This window comes from Lepidochelys kempii, chromosome 1, assembly GCF_965140285.1.
Source record: "Lepidochelys kempii isolate rLepKem1 chromosome 1, rLepKem1.hap1, whole genome shotgun sequence".
Lineage (NCBI taxonomy): Eukaryota > Metazoa > Chordata > Testudines > Cheloniidae > Lepidochelys > Lepidochelys kempii.
Window position 1 is genome coordinate 137,527,890 of NC_136380.1, and position 15,661 is coordinate 137,543,550.

At 40.2% G+C, this 15,661-nt stretch overlaps 1 protein-coding gene across 5 annotated transcripts in view; it reads right to left on the reverse strand.

Moving 5' to 3' along the window:
- Positions 1 to 834: 834 nt before the first annotated feature.
- ASB9 (ankyrin repeat and SOCS box containing 9) overlaps positions 835 to 15,661 on the reverse strand; it is a 30,125-nt gene continuing 15,298 nt past the window's right edge. The window contains exons 6-8 of one of the 5 annotated variants that reach the window (XR_012160201.2): positions 15,389 to 15,580; positions 5,023 to 7,557; positions 971 to 1,052 (exon numbers count right to left, since the gene is read on the reverse strand). Coding sequence is in view for 3 of the 5 variants with exons in the window: in XM_073355394.2 (XP_073211495.2) it covers positions 898 to 1,052; positions 15,389 to 15,580 (347 nt within the window). In the remaining 2 variants the exon portion in view is untranslated. Of the gene's footprint in view, positions 1,053 to 3,319; positions 7,558 to 15,388; positions 15,581 to 15,661 lie in introns of those variants that run through there. The other 4 variants (XR_012160202.2, XM_073355394.2, XM_073355404.2 and 1 more) reach the window with 4 other exon arrangements.

The window sequence follows — 15,661 nt, forward strand, 5'->3', positions numbered from 1 at the left end:
TGACAGCATAGTCAAGACACCACAACCCTTGCTTGCTTGAGTTGAATATCACAGCCACAATCCATCAACATCCCATACTCCAAAATAGGACTTCAGGCATGGCTAGTGGGACTGATAATAAATAATATAATATGCTCACTTCTTATTCCCTGTTTGCCTACTTCCATGACTATCATGATAGGGATTGAGGCGACAAATCCTTAACACCCCATCCCTGTCTAGGCGGATTGCCAAGTCCTCAATTCATGGCAGACATCCAAAAGCAGCCACTGAGAGAATGCAGCTGCAGCAACTGACTACCTGAATAAGGACTTCCAAATAGGCCACAAATGATGCCAGAGACACACCGTCCAATTCCCCAACTCCACCCTCCAAGCTTTCCTACAAAAGTCTTCCATCCACATCCTATGGAACCGTTCCATCCTAAAAAGGCTAGTTAAATTACACATCCCCCAACCATCCATTCATCACCACAGAGATCCCACCTGACAGAGTGAACTAAGTGATAGCCACATGTCCATCTTCCCTCTCCCCATCCCTCCCTGTAGAACACTCACTTGCCAGGGGTCATAGACCCATTCAGTCCTCCATCCCTGCTCCCCATGACCTCCCAAGGTGAGATCTCAAACATTCATCATCATAAAAAATACCTTAAGAAAAGTTAATCCCAGTAGTAACAATTATTTCATTAGAGTAGTGAAAGTTTCTGGAGAACATTAGCTTTATTCGTGCTGCACACTCTTGCAGACATGATTCTATCATTGGTGAATTATCTATAATTTTGGTAAGAATGGGTAATCCATTTTAGTCTGTTCTAGCTCCTATAGTCTGTTGTAAATGGCTGATTAATACTGGAAATACAAGATACCTTAGGCAAAATGGTTGGCGTAATGAAATTTAATGAGAGAAACCGCATAATAAATGAATGAACATTTCCAAACTAGTGAGTGCTGTGGAATATCTGTAATTACTAGGTCCTCGGCAGCTGATGACCAAGTGACAGTGTTTGTGTTCATTAGCTTCAGAGCTCCCTGATGCTTTCTTCACACCAGCTGTGAATGGAAAACACATTAGTCTCGGCCATGAAAAGAAGTTAAAACCCAGTAAACAAGTCAGTCACGATAAATAAATGCTAATGGCTGCATCTACCCTGGTTAATTCCATTCCTGGACAAATGAATATAAAAAGAGAGGACAACAGCAGCCATTGAAATAAAATAAAAAGCTACAAAGTTCAGGAATGGAAATTTCTGGAGGCTGCATGTTTTATTCTTGGCAGAATTTATATTCTCTGTTTGTACCTTACTATTTTCTTTTCCATTTTCCTTTCTTATTTCTGAAAAATTCTTGAACAGAAGACATGCAGCAGCACCATCTGCTGGTTAAATCTAGTGCTGTGTCAACAGAGGAAAATCCAGCTTGTCCTTTAAACTTGACTTTTATAACCATCTAGTTAATTGCATTCTGTAAAGACTTTGAGCTTGATTCTTGGATCCATTTATGGCCCTGTCACGGGGCATGGCTCCCCTTTTGCCCTCTCCCTGCAGAAACTGCACAGACTCCCATGCTAGCACCTTCATAGGTCCTTTTATTTTGAGTTCCCTCCACCCTTTCCACAACAATCCCCATGCAACAGTCTATTTACAATGTTAACCTAGCGTTTGGCCCTCTCACCAGGACCTCAGGGGAACAGAAGTCTCCTTATTCTGTGCCTCTGTGTGACCAGGCTCAGCTAGACCTGTCCCTCCCTCTCTCCCCCCTGACACCTCCATCCTGCCTCTTTATCAGCCTTGGGCTGATGGGGTAATTGGCTCCTCAGACCATCCAGCTGCCTAGCCTGATTGACTAATTACCCCCATCAGCTTTCTCAAGGGAAACTAATTAATAGCTGAGTGATCAGAGTGCAGGCTCCCATGTTTTCAACCTCCACTCTGTCACAGGCCCCTTTGTGTGTCTCTGGTTCTACAGAGGGACCCATACAAGCTGACCTAACCAGACAGCTGAGGAGTCTCGTGTGTAGAATAATTTGCTGCCTCAGAACCACTCCCTTCCTATCTCTAGCCCAGGAGTGGAAGCTGGGGGAAAGTGGAGTCCAGAGTGCTGTCTGCTGGAAGTGCATGGTTATCCTCGGTTGCTGGAATGGCTTCTTAGAGACGTTGGTATGTAGGCACAAATTAGAGCAGTTATGAAGTGCCTCTGAGTTATATCAGAGGCCAAACTGGGCCTCATCTGGCCCTAATGTAGCAAGGGCATAAAGGTTGCATCCAGCTGCCAATGCTTCCCTTTACAGATCCAGCTCTGAGCGCAGAGTCAGCCTCGATCTGTCTCTTTTTTTTAATAATGCAGAAGAATGAATACATCTTTCCACTAGTGCAAAGTGCATAGTGATTTCAGGAACAAAACTGTTGTGTACAATGTGGAATAGAGTTATTACTACTGGAATAAATGTCTTACAAAATGGATATCTGTGGAAAAAATTCACCGGAAATGTCAGATTTATTTTTTCCATGGGGCAGAGGTCCTTGCTCTGATCTTTGCTATTTCACCTATTTATCATCTTCTGAGTCGTAGGTTTTTGAGGGACAGTGGTACAATTTGGGGCTATCAGACTCACACCACTGCAAAATGAATGCTCTCAAGCATCCCAAGGCCTGAGAAAAAGTCTAGTTGTCAACATGCTGACTAATCTAGCTTCTCTAGTGGATGAGTTAAAAGTAGAGCTAATTGGAAAATTTTCCAGTGGAATGTGGTTCCATTGGGGAATGCTGTATAGTCAAAATGAAAATTTCAACAGGAATGTGCTAATTTGGATGAAATTTCATTTTGAAAATAAAAGGAACAGTGTTTCAGAATGGAATGTTTTGATTTTTCACCTTTTTGTTTTGAAGTTTAAGTTTATTTTTTTGAATCAAAACTGGAACACATTTCAGTTTTTATCAAAACAAAGAGTGTTCCCATTAACCCAGACTGATATGTATGTGCATGTGTGTGTGTGTGTGTGCAAATTTTCTGTTGCATGGGGGAAAAAAATCATTCTGGTTTGGAAGAAAATCAAATATCAAAATCTCAAATTTTTTCATGGAAAATTTTCATGAAATTCCAGTTCCCACACAGCTCTGGTTAAAATGTTCAACTATTTCAAATATTGGTAGAGCCCTTTAGGTCCCAGGATATCAGAGAGACACGGTGGGTGAGGTAATATCTTTTGTCTAACCAACTTCTGTTGGTGAGAGAGACAAGCTTTCGACCTACACAGGGCTCAGACCTGAAGAAGAGCTCTGTGTTGCTCAAAAACTTGTCTCTCACACCAACAGAAGTTGGTCCAATAAAAGATATGACCTCACCCACCTTGTCTCTCTAACTATTTAAAGAAATTTGGGTATTTATGTGCCTCTAACATTGCTTAGGGATACAATTAGCCGGGGAGCAAAAATACGTTTTTTACATGAACTGGAACCTCAAAGTTGAGGATTACTGCTAATGAGTGGGAGGCTATGACCTTTGTTGAGGGAGTCTTAAAAGAAACAGATATGATCCCTCGAATCCTGTAGAAAGAACTGGAGAAAGGTGTTGGGAAGGAATTAAAAAGTTAATTGGCCTGATTCATTACTGTGAGTAGGATGGCATAACACTACTAATAATGTACAGTAGTAAATCAGGCTCAGGAAGTATCTGGAGAGAGTAAAGTGAATCTGCATAAGGAGAAGGTTTGCAAGTAATTTATACTTGTTTTACAATTATCAGTTTAAATGAAGGTAAAGCCAATGTGAGTCAGAAAATATCGACTGTTCTTGTAAGGGAAAAGCTTTCACACCAATTATGTACACAAGAGAAGGGCCAAAAAGAGGATAGGTATTTAGAAATCTGGTCACCCTTTCTACCATACTCAGAAGAGGAGGTTCCCCAACAGGCAAGCCAAAATGTTTAGCCAATTCTTTGAATATTAATCTGATCCTGAACAAGTCCTGTGCAATGCAGTATGTTAACATTTCATAGTAAGTTTGTTGTAATAAACTGTTAAAATAAATGATAAAATACAATAAAACAATAAAAAGTTTGTTTGTTTTTAAAAGGAGGGGGAGGAGGTTTCAGAGACAGCACATTGTCTATTTGTTTCCAGCAAGAACTGTTAAGTAAGGAAGAGTTTATCTATTTTAAAAGACTGAGACAATAATTTGTGTATTTATTTAAATAAATGGTGTAGGAACAACTGAAATCTTCAAGAGACCCAGCTCCCACATGGGTTCAGGGGACAAACAGCTGCTTCAGCTCTTATCACAGCATTCTTCAGACATTTTAAAGGGAAAGTACTGTGGTTACAAGAGTCCCAGACTCAGACAGGATTCCACCTTATGATGAGAGTCTGTATACTATTAATAACATTGTTAACTCCCTGTTACAAGCCAGAGTATTAGACCTCAACCTAGGACTCCAGAATATTAAAACATAATGCAAAATCGGTATGCTAATTAAAAAATAAAAACCAAACTTAGAATATATACAATATATTTTGAGCAAACATCATGTACAATAGTGGTTGAATAGTCTTGTTAAAAATTGCTGAAATAGAATCCTTTAACAAAATGACAGCCTAGAATCTACAAAAATATATTCAGGACAGTCTTTCAAACACTGAGTGGCACTTGGCATGATTTCAAGTTTGGAAATAGCTCCAGATTTCATTAAGTTTACCTTATAGCTTCAAAGATATCTGTGCATAAAACTGTAATCCATCAGTTTCAATCACGAATGATTTAAAAATAAATAAATACGTAAATATATTGAGATGATGGAAAATGAGCATAGGGAATTCATCCTAGTTATACAAGATAAAAAGATTCAGGTAAACAGAGCCAAGCTATTAAATCTTCAAAAGGTAAACAGATCTCAAAAACCAGCCCTCACCACCTGATATGATTAAGCAGCTCAGGATATTAGCTTAGCCCTACAAACACACTGATTGAGGTCACAAAATCAGAATTTTAAAAGTATTTGGCAAAACTGTTGAGAAAAAATTACTTACTGTTTCTGATCCTAAAATGTGGACAGCTGAATATTTAGATTTCAAATGTGGGTATTTATAGCATGATCCAATGCTCACTGAAATCAATGGAAGTAGTCTTGTTAACTTAATAGTCATGGGATCAAGCCTTTAAGCAGGGTATCTATAGCCCACATCTGTATGCCAAGTAGGGATGTAAATGCTCATTTTACATACCAAAGAACCAAGTATGAGCATACAGTTGTGAAATTTGGACATCCTATTAAAGTTCCCATGTTTGGCAACTGTGTAAACCATACAGGTATATTGGAAAAGTTTTAAACAAGATGCTCTATTTGAAAAGCTGTGTGTCCTTCTTTTACATGCTAAGGACTCTGTATTTCCTCCTGCAGAAGTTAATGATATCACCAGCACTGAATGCAAACCATTTTCGTACACTCTGCATGTTAGTAATGCAGTCAGCTTCTGCTTGGGAAACACAATCCTAGTGAGGTCTTGGGAATTGGAAAAGGAAAAAATTATTTTTGAAAGTGTTATTTACTGAATTGTAGCATTCGGGTCTACATGTGTATTATTTTGAGACGGACAGTATGGAGATATCCCAGAAGTATATGCACCTGGTATATTAATGCTTAAGTACTGTATAAAAGCACCATGATTCAGAATTAGAGATGAGACTGAGCTAGAATGTTTGTACTCAGATCCTGATCCAGACTTTCCCAAATTCAGAGTGTGCAGTTCTGGGGTTTTGCTTCAAATCCATCTCTATTCAGACTCAAACATTCTTTGAACAGAGAGTCAATGCAGAGAGCTACCTGCAGAGAGAGAGAGAATAGCTAAAATACACTATAATCATTCTTTCTACTCAAAAGAGCATACTCAGAGCTCAAAGAACTTGTAGAGTATTTGTGAATAAATCTAAAATTGAGTCTTGTTGGATGCAATCCAGCTCCACTGATGTCAACAGGAGTTTTGCCATTGACTTCAGTGGAGACAGAATTTAAACCTTTGTGTCTGGTTGACCAACGTCCAAATTAAACTAGGGGGAAAAAAATGGGGGTGGGGCAGATTACTATTGTTCTAATTTTATTTTTAGTTTCGAAAGCTGGAAAGAACTAGAGTTTTCAAAGTATTTATATGGGATGGACTTTTCTACTATTTATATGTTTTCATTATTTACTATATTATTCTACACTAAAGATAGTTGTTTCTATTCTCTCTCATGTGGGAAATGTTAAGAAAGAGGTAGAATGTTTTCCAAGAAAGATTTTTATTTCACCCTTCGAATGAACTCTTTGGTAACTTTCTCTGGAGGAAAAAAAAAATGAACCTGTCCTTTTTGATGACCTGCTGATAAATCCTTAGGAAATTTCACTTTTCATTCAAACCATAAAGCGAAGAACATTTCCTCCCTGCCAACATGTGGTAACCTGTGTCCTTGAAAAATGTATCCTTAAGGGAGAAATTATACTGAGATAGGAGGCCATTAAGTCTCAAAACACATCAGTGAATAAGTGTTTTTAATGGCTGATCAAAAATAATTTTCCTACTATTTCCCCACTGCAGGAAGCTACCCTCAACAATGATCTCTATGCTGTAATGACAATAATGTAAACCCCTAACAGTTTCAGATGCCCATGTGAATAGATTGCTGTTGGCTGGTGCTCATCTATATGCACTGTTGGGTATTCTGAAAACACAGAATATTCTTTAAGAACTAGTTAATATTTTCATGTTTAAAACATGAAGGGCAGAAATAACCTAACTCAATAAAATAATTGACATTCACTGTCTTTCCTTTACTTTTCTTTGAATTCTAAGGAAGAAACTTTCAGCAAATTCTTTGATCATCTTTAAAAGTGTTGAATTGTCTGCTCCAAATGATTAACCAGTTTTCCCACGCCAGATCTCCCTACTTGCTTTTCAGGGTTGGAATTGGCTCCGTTTCCTTACACATAAAGGGCAACGAGACCGTGAAACAATCTTTTATGGCCAACATGGGCATCCTAGGTGGCTGCTGCTTAAAGCAAGACTTCAGTCATCCTTCTTATTTATTAAATCTGAGATGATGTTTGTACTGCACTAGTACATGTACTTGGTGCAGTATGGCCAACCCCAAGCATTCAAAAATCAGGCCTCAAAGAATCATGAGATTTTCTTTATAAAAATGATAAATTTCGTCCTCATGTTACTTGCTTTCTGGTTTCTGAGCTGGGTCACATTATCAAGCTTTTCTCCACAGCCATGAGAGCTAGAAAATTACTTCTTTTTTAACGAAAATTGAGATTCTCATCTAAGCACATGACTCCAGCATCTGGAGCTTTCAAAGAAACATCAAATGCCACAAGACTCACAGTAAAATTGCAAGAGTTGGCAACACAATGGTAAACCTCGCCTTATTTTTACTGGTATGGGTTTGAATACAAAATGTTTAAATGTGGAGAAGAAAATGTTTCAGCTCATCCGGGAGCAGAAGTCCAGTTATTTTATGATGTTGTTTGTGTCCGAAGCACTTCCTAATGCACAGGCGGCACAACTGCATCAAGGACAGGGGCCCTGGAGAAAGATGCCACAAGACAAGTTATAACATGTGATTTTATTGCCCCAAGATCAGTTGTCACAGAACTGAAACTGTAGATATGTAACAAGGCCAGCTTTTGTGTAGTACAGGCTAGACCAGCTTTACTTAAAGGCAACATTCCCAAGCTCTCAGCTCCCGCAGGCTCCTGAAAGCTCAACTCACTAGAAATTCTTTACCAAATCATTTTAGTCATAACACTCCAAAATAGTGTTTGGAGCAGGTAGATAGTTTTTTAAGGGGGATCAGAGGTGGTGTTAGCCCACTGGGGGCCCTACGCTGGAATATTTTTTGGGGGGCCCCCCACACAACACATACTAAAAAAGCAAACAGGGGGCCCCGTGAGCAGCTCAGGACCTCAAGCAATTGCTTAGTCTGCTTATGCCTAGTGCCGGCTCTGAGAAAGATTGTAATTTATAAATAGATTTTGTAGCTGAATACTGAAAACAGCACACAGGGACCGATTCCCCATTGCTATGCTCCTGGTGCAGTCATTTACTCTAGTGCAAAAACAGGCGCTAAACACTATCAAATGAGAAATCTCCTCTGACTTACCCCAGTAGAAGCAATTTATCCCCATGTTGCCCAGGTGTAAATGACCATACAAGAGGCAAGGCAGTGGTAAGTCAAGCCCACAAGGTAAATGCGATGAAGTGAGCTGTAGCTCACGAAAGTTTATGCTCAGATAAATGTGTTAGTCTCTAAGGTGCCACAAGGACTCCTGTTCTTTTTGCGGATACAGACTAACACGGCTGCTACTCTGAAAGGTAAATGTGTTGTCTTAGAACCAAACAGAGTCATTCTTAATCCTTATACAGGTATGATTAGTAGCTGTATTATTTTCCTACAAGCTATAAGACAAATGTCTTTATGTTGCTTGAAAATAAGAGATGATTAATGCTTCCTTCAAAATCCTTTCCCTTGAGTGAGATTCAAGTTTGCGGCCCACTGGTTTCTGCAGAAGTATTCATAACAGTATAACTGATAAACACATAGCAAGAGTCGCAATATATAATCCCTTATTTAAACCTTCAAGATTAAATAGTCTCATGCTGATAATGCAAGCCCTAGTAAAGAATCTATCTCTTTTATTTAAATGTAACAGAATAACGTGCTTAATGGAGGGCTTACCCTTCTTGTTAAGAGGTAGTTATTATGACGTATTTAAATACAGAGCAGTTGGATCATATAACATGTCATTTGTACAGCTATCTCATCATACACAGCAGTTACAGCAACAGAAAAGTTACTGTCAGAGTAGATAAGGAGAGCAGACAAGCAGGATGCACTAATGGGGGAAGGCGGGATTGGGATGGGTTTAAGCAGTGTAAGAAGAAAGAGATGAGCTTTATGAGGCATTTTAGAAAGCAAGAGGGAATCATTGAAATGGGATCAGGGAGGCAGAGATGGTATCAGCTAAAAGTCAGTCCCAGTTAAGATTTTCTAAAAGAAGCTAGAAGATAAGGGCATTTGTGGTCACCAGAGAAGCTGTGTTGGCAGTAGCTGTGAGTAAGGGAGTGGAAGGTACTATGGAAGCAGCTGGTCCTGCTTTTGGGTAACAGCTTGAAAAAGCAGCTGTTTTTTCAGTGTCCCTCCACACTCCAGCTACCACTTTTTCAGCAGTTCTTCACAGCTGGCTCAGTTCTCTTAAAGACCATTTTACTGATCAAACGGCTGTATAAAGAACACTGTCAACATGCAGTATTAATGAGACATGAATTAATGAACCTGGTAAATATACAGGGCTTCATTCGCCACTGCTTTGCATCTTATGCTGCCATTTGCAACTGTGCACAGAGAATGCAAGACTGTTCCAAGTCAGAACAGCAGCATTTTACACACACGTTACACAAGTTTAAAAGACAATGTATGGTGCAAGGGAAACGCAGTGGATCTAATTTACCTAGATTTTAGTAAGGCATTTGATATCGTGCCACGTGGGGAATTATTAGTTAAATTGGATAAGATGGGGATCAATAGGAAAATTGAAAGGTAGATAAGGAATTGGTTAAAGGGGAGACTACAACGGGTCCTACTGAAAGGTGAACTGTCAGGCTGGAGGGAGGTTACCAGTGGACTTCCTCAAGGATCGGTTTTGGGACCAATCTTTTTATTACTGACCTGAGCATAAAAAGTGGGAGTGTGCTAATAAAGTTTGCGGATCATACAAAGCTGGGAGGTATTGCTAATTTAGAGAAGGACAGGGATACCCTACAGGAGGATCTGGATAACCTTGTAAACTGGAGTAATAGAATGAAATTTAATAGTGAGAAGTGTAGGGTCATGCATTTAGGGATTAACAACAAGAATTTTAGTTATAAGCTAGGGACGCATCAATTAGAAGTAACGGAGGAGGAAAAGGACCTTGGAATATTGGTTGATCATAGGATGACTATGAGCCGCCAATGTGATATGGCTGTGAAAAAAGCTAATGCGGTCTTGGGATGCATCAGGAGAGGTATTTCCAGTAGGGATAAGGAGGTTTTAGTACCATTATACAAGGCACTGGTGAGACCTCACCTGGAATACTGTGTGCAGTTCTGGTCTCCCATGTTTAAGAAGGATGAATTCAAACTGGAACAGGTACAGAGAAGGGCTACTAGGATGATCCGAGGAATGGAAAACTTGTCTTATGAAAGGAGACTCAGGGAGCTTGGCTTGTTTAGCCTAACTAAAAGAAGGTTGAGGGGAGATATGATTGCTCTCTATAAATATATCAGAGGTATAAATACCGGAGAGGGAGAGGAATTATTTAAGCTCAGTACCAATGTGGACACAAGAACAAATGGATATAAACTGGCCACTAGGAAATTTAGACTAGAAATTAGATGAAGGTTTTTAACCATCAGAGGAGTGAAGTTTTGGAATAACCTTCCAAGGGAAGCAGTGGGGGCAAAAGATCTATCTGGCTTTAAGATTAAACTCGATAAGTTTATGGAGGAGATGGTATGATGGGATAACATGGTTTTGGTAATTAAATATTCATGGTAAATAGGCCCAATGGCCTGTGATGGGCTATTAGATGGGGTAAGATCCGAGTTACCCGGGAAAGAATTTTCTGTAGGATCTGGCCGATGAATCTTGCCCATATGCTCAGGGTTTAGCTGATCGCCATATTTGGGGTCAGGAAGGAATTTTCCTCCAGGGCAGATTGGAAGAGGCCCTGGAGGTTTTTCGCCTTCCTCTGTAGCATGGGGCACAGGTCACTTGCTGGAGGATTCTCTGCTCCTTGAAGTCTTTAAACCAAGATTTGAGGACTTCAGTAGCACAGATATAGGTGTGAGGTTTTTTGTAGGAGTGGTGGGTGAAATTCTGTGGCCTGCGTTGTGCAGGAGGTCAGACTAGATGATCATAATGGTCCTTTCTGACCTAAATATCTATGAAGTGGCAAATCCAGGTCTGCTCCGACTGAAACTGGCAGAACTGCAATTAGACAAACAAGGTGGGTGAGATAATATCTTTTACTGGACCAACTTCTGTTGGTGACAGAAACAAGAATTTTTCAGGTCTGGGAAATGTACTCAGAGCATCACAGCTAAATGCAAGGTGGAAAAGATAAAAGTCATTAGCACATATTTTAAGGGACCAATCAAGATAGAGTGGCCCATCAAAACCCCTTCAGTCATAGGACAAAAAGAGGGAGTTAGCGAGTTACAGGTTGCTGTAATAAGCCATAAATCCAGTGTCTCTGTTCAGTCCATGATTTTTAGTGTTAGAAAAGTTATGAATTTAAACTCCCAGGCTCATCTTTTGAAATTGCTGTTGACATCAATGGGAACAGGAGTGACTATTGCAATATTACATCGTGCGTTCTGTTTTGTCCATTTTATTTTGCTTCGGCGTAAGTAAATGCCTCTTTGAGAACTTCTTAAAAGTTTAAAAACACTCCCATAAAAGCAGAAATGTTTCACTGAAAAAGAGAAAAGTTTAAAAAAAAAATCAATTTCACTCTCCTGAAAAATAACCAAAAAATATACGGTAATTCTTGTATTCAAGGTAATTCAATGCGGTGCTGTTTTATTTGTTAATTTAGTGTGTTATCCGGAACACACGCAAAACTGTCTGTATCATTCAGACAGAAAACATATGCAGCGAAACATTACATTGGGGCAACAACATTCTGTAACTGTTCATATGGGTGACTGTAGGCTGGTACTTTGGCCAATAGTCTACTGAAGCAGAAACCCCTAGATGCTACCATTTCCTGCACATTTGTAGGTAGAGCCTTCCAAGCATTTACCAGATGGAGGAAAAGAAAACAGAATGGAGACCAATTCTGATTAGCAAGTGAGTCTACTGGAATAATGGAGGCTGCCCAGGAGTGTGAGAAATACTACAGCTCATCTGCTGCCTGTACCAGAGATCACCATGCTCATAGAATGAATCTGAATGAAAGCAAAAGGAAGTAACACTACAGGAAGGGAACTTGAACGTTAAACAAGAGGCTGTATATTTTCACATCTGTTTTCAATTGCTTCAGACCAGACAATTTAGAAACCAGCTGCTAGCAAACCTGGAACTTACTCAGAAAAAGGAATTTTGAACAACATTTGGGAAGCACTACTCAGTAGCAAAATGTTCTCCATAATTTTATGAGTGCAAGCTTCAATTACTGTAAAAGCAGAAATTGCCTTAGAAACTTTAATTATTGTCCAGCCCTCTCAACACAGTCCTTCCAATGTTACATGTGGTTCTGTGGCTTCTCCCTAGGCATGCATGACATATTATTTTATCTCAGATAAACACATGTGATACGAGTCAGAAGTCTAATAGAAAGAGGATTTGAGTTCTGTAACATACAGCGTTGAAAGACCAAATATCTCTGCCATGCATCACCATGTGATGGTTTTCATAAGATTACTGACTACACACACAGGGCCTGATTTATCACTGTATTATTCCAGTTTTACACTGGTGTAACTCCACTGATCTCAACAGAGTCACATTGGCATAAAACTGGAGTAATATAGTGGTGGATTATACCAGCAGTATCTTGTTTAACATAATGATACTAACTGCTGTTTACTGCCTCCATAGGAAATTAGAATCATACAATCTCAGGGTTGGAAGGGACCTCAGGAGGTCATCTAGTCCAACCCCCTGCTCAAGCAGGACCAATCCCCAACTAAATCATCCCAGCCAGGCCTTTGTCAAGCCTGACCTTAAAAACTTCTAAGGAAGGAGATTCCACCACCTCCCTAGGTAATGCATTCCAGTGCTTCACCACCCTCCTAGTGAAAAAGTTTTTCCTAATATACAACCTAAACCTCCCCCACTGCAACTTGAGACCATTACTCCTCATTCTGTCATCTGCTACCACTGAGAACAGTCTACATCCATCCTCTTTGGAACCCCCTTTCAGGTAGTTGAAAGCATATATCAAATCCCCCCTCATTCTTCTCTTCCGCAGACTAAACAACCCCAGTTCCCTCAGTCTCTCCTCATAAGTCATGTGTTCCGGTCCCCTAATCATTTTTGTTGCCCTCCACTGGACTCTTTCCAATTTTTCCACATCCTTCTTGTAGTGTGGGGCCCAAAACTGGACACAGTACTCCAGATGAGGCCTCACCAATGTCCAATAGAGGGGAACGATCACGTCCCTCGATCTGCTGGCAATGCTCCTACTTATACATCCCAAAATGCCACTGGCCTTCTTGGCAACAAGGGCACACTGTTGACTCATATCCAGCTTCTCGTCCACTGTAACCCCTAGGTCCTTTTCTGCAGAACTGCTGCCTAACCATTCGGTCCCTAGTCTGTAGCGGTGCATGGGATTCTTCTGTCTTAAGTGCAGGACTCTGCACTTGTCCTTCTTGAACCTCATCAGATTTCTTTTGGCCCAATCCTCTAATTTGTCTACGTCCCTCTGGATCCTATCCCTACCCTCCAGCGTATCTACCTCTCCTCCCAGTTTAGTGTCCTCTGCAAACTTGCTGAGGGTGCAATCCACACCATCCTCCAGATCATTAATGAAGATATTGAACAAAACCGGCCCCAAGACCGACCCTTGGGGCACTCCACTTGATACCGGCTGCCAACTAGACATGGAGCCATTGATCACTACCCGTTGAGCCCGACAATCTAGCCAGCGTTCTATCCACCTTATAGTCCATTCATCCAGCCCATACTTCTTTAACTTGCTGGCAAGATACGCTGGGAGACCGTGTCAAAAGCTTTCCTAAAGTCAAGGAATAACACGTCCATTGCTTTCCCCTCATCCACAGAGCCAGTTATCTCGTCATAGAAGGCAATTAGATTAGTCAGGCATGACTTGCCCTTGGTGAATCCATGCTGGCTGTTCCTTATCACTTTCCTCTCCTCTAAGTGCTTCAGAATTGATTCCTTGAGGACCTGCTCCATGATTTTTCCAGGGACTGAGGTGAGGCTGACTGGCCTGTAGTTCCCCGGATCCTCCTCCTTCCCTTTTTTAAAGATGGGCACTACATTAGCCTTTTTCCAGTCATCCGGGACCTCCCCTGATCTCCATGAGTTTTCAAAGATAATGGCCAATGGCTCTGCAATCACATCCGCCAACTCTTTTAGCACTCTCAGATGGAGTGCATCCCACCCCATGGACTTGTGCTCATCCAGCTTTTCTAAATAGTCCTGAACCACTTCTTTCTCCACAGAGGGCTAATGTATTCTAAATGAATATATTATAGGAATGTAACTCTATTGACCAGAGGCATTGTTCACATTTCCCTGGCAAACAATTAGGATTTTTCCCCAGAATTCTTGAATATAATATACCCAATAAAACAAAATGGACTTGGAACCATTTTGATTTACAGGTAAATAGCAGCTGCTTTTAAAAAAGTTTTAATAAGAATCAAACCTAAATATTGGAAGAAGGGCTGGACTCTGCAGGACATAATATAGGACCTTAATAAACACATACCATATATACTTATTGTACCACCTCTTGGGATGTATTTTACAACCTTTTTCAAAAAAGCTAACAGAGAAATTAATTTTCAGACACATTTTGCTACTTCTTAAGTATTTTGACCCACAAATATAAAGCAAAAGGCAAGGAATTAAATCATGGTTACAGTCCATTTACCATTTTTATACTGCATGAATTAAAAGCTTCCCAACTGTACTTTAACACAGAATTTCCCGGCATTTGCTGGACTTGTACCACAAAAATTACATTATTTAAACTCAGTGGGTACATTTCTGCTCTCTGGTAATCAGGCTCAACTCTCACTGGATGATTTGAGGTTACTTTCTATCCTTTGCAAATTTGTTAATATGCTCCAAGGAGAATCACTAGCTTAACGCAACCCAGGAATGACCCAGAACCCACTAAAGTAAATGAAAAGTTTCCAATTGACTTCAGTGGATTTAGGGCCAGTCCCAAGAACACTGATAGTCAAAAAGAGGAAAGTTCCCAGTTGATTAAGTTCTTCTGCTTAATATGTCTCCTAAGCTCATTTCTGTGACACATTACAATCTTCAAGTCTGTTCACTGATGCCCTGGACTCTCAGGAAAAGCTCTGGGGGCCACAGGTGCATGGGATCCAAATAATACTCTACAGCATTTGTAGTGACTGGAAATTCCTTTTTGCTGAGGCTGGACTCTCCATAAAGTCTTTTAAAACAATAATAATAATGAATAATATTTCATAAATTAATACGCTGATGCTAATGGAAATTGTGTCCAAATATCTGAGGGCAGAACTGAGCCCAGTTATTTTCAGTTTTGCTCCATGATATAGAACATGAAGTGCAGCATAGTAAATAATGTGCCCTTTTTTCAGTCACCTATGGGTTATGATTTTGAATAAAACAAATATTAAAGGACACCTTCTTTCTGCACAAATATTTGTGTTAAAGTGCTGCTTGGTGGAACCAGCTCCACTGGCCTTTTGCCTTCTGCATTCTTAGCACGCACGTCAGCTCCAAAGTCAATGAGCAAGTTCACCAGGTCAGCGTTGGAATTCCGGGCAGCCGCATGGAGAGGAGAATCCAGATCTTTGCCACCATTTGCACTTGCTCCTGAAAATAAAGTAGGACTAAGAATATGATCACATTAATAAAATAAAAGTCATAGCTGGAACATCCCATTTCCTTTGCTAC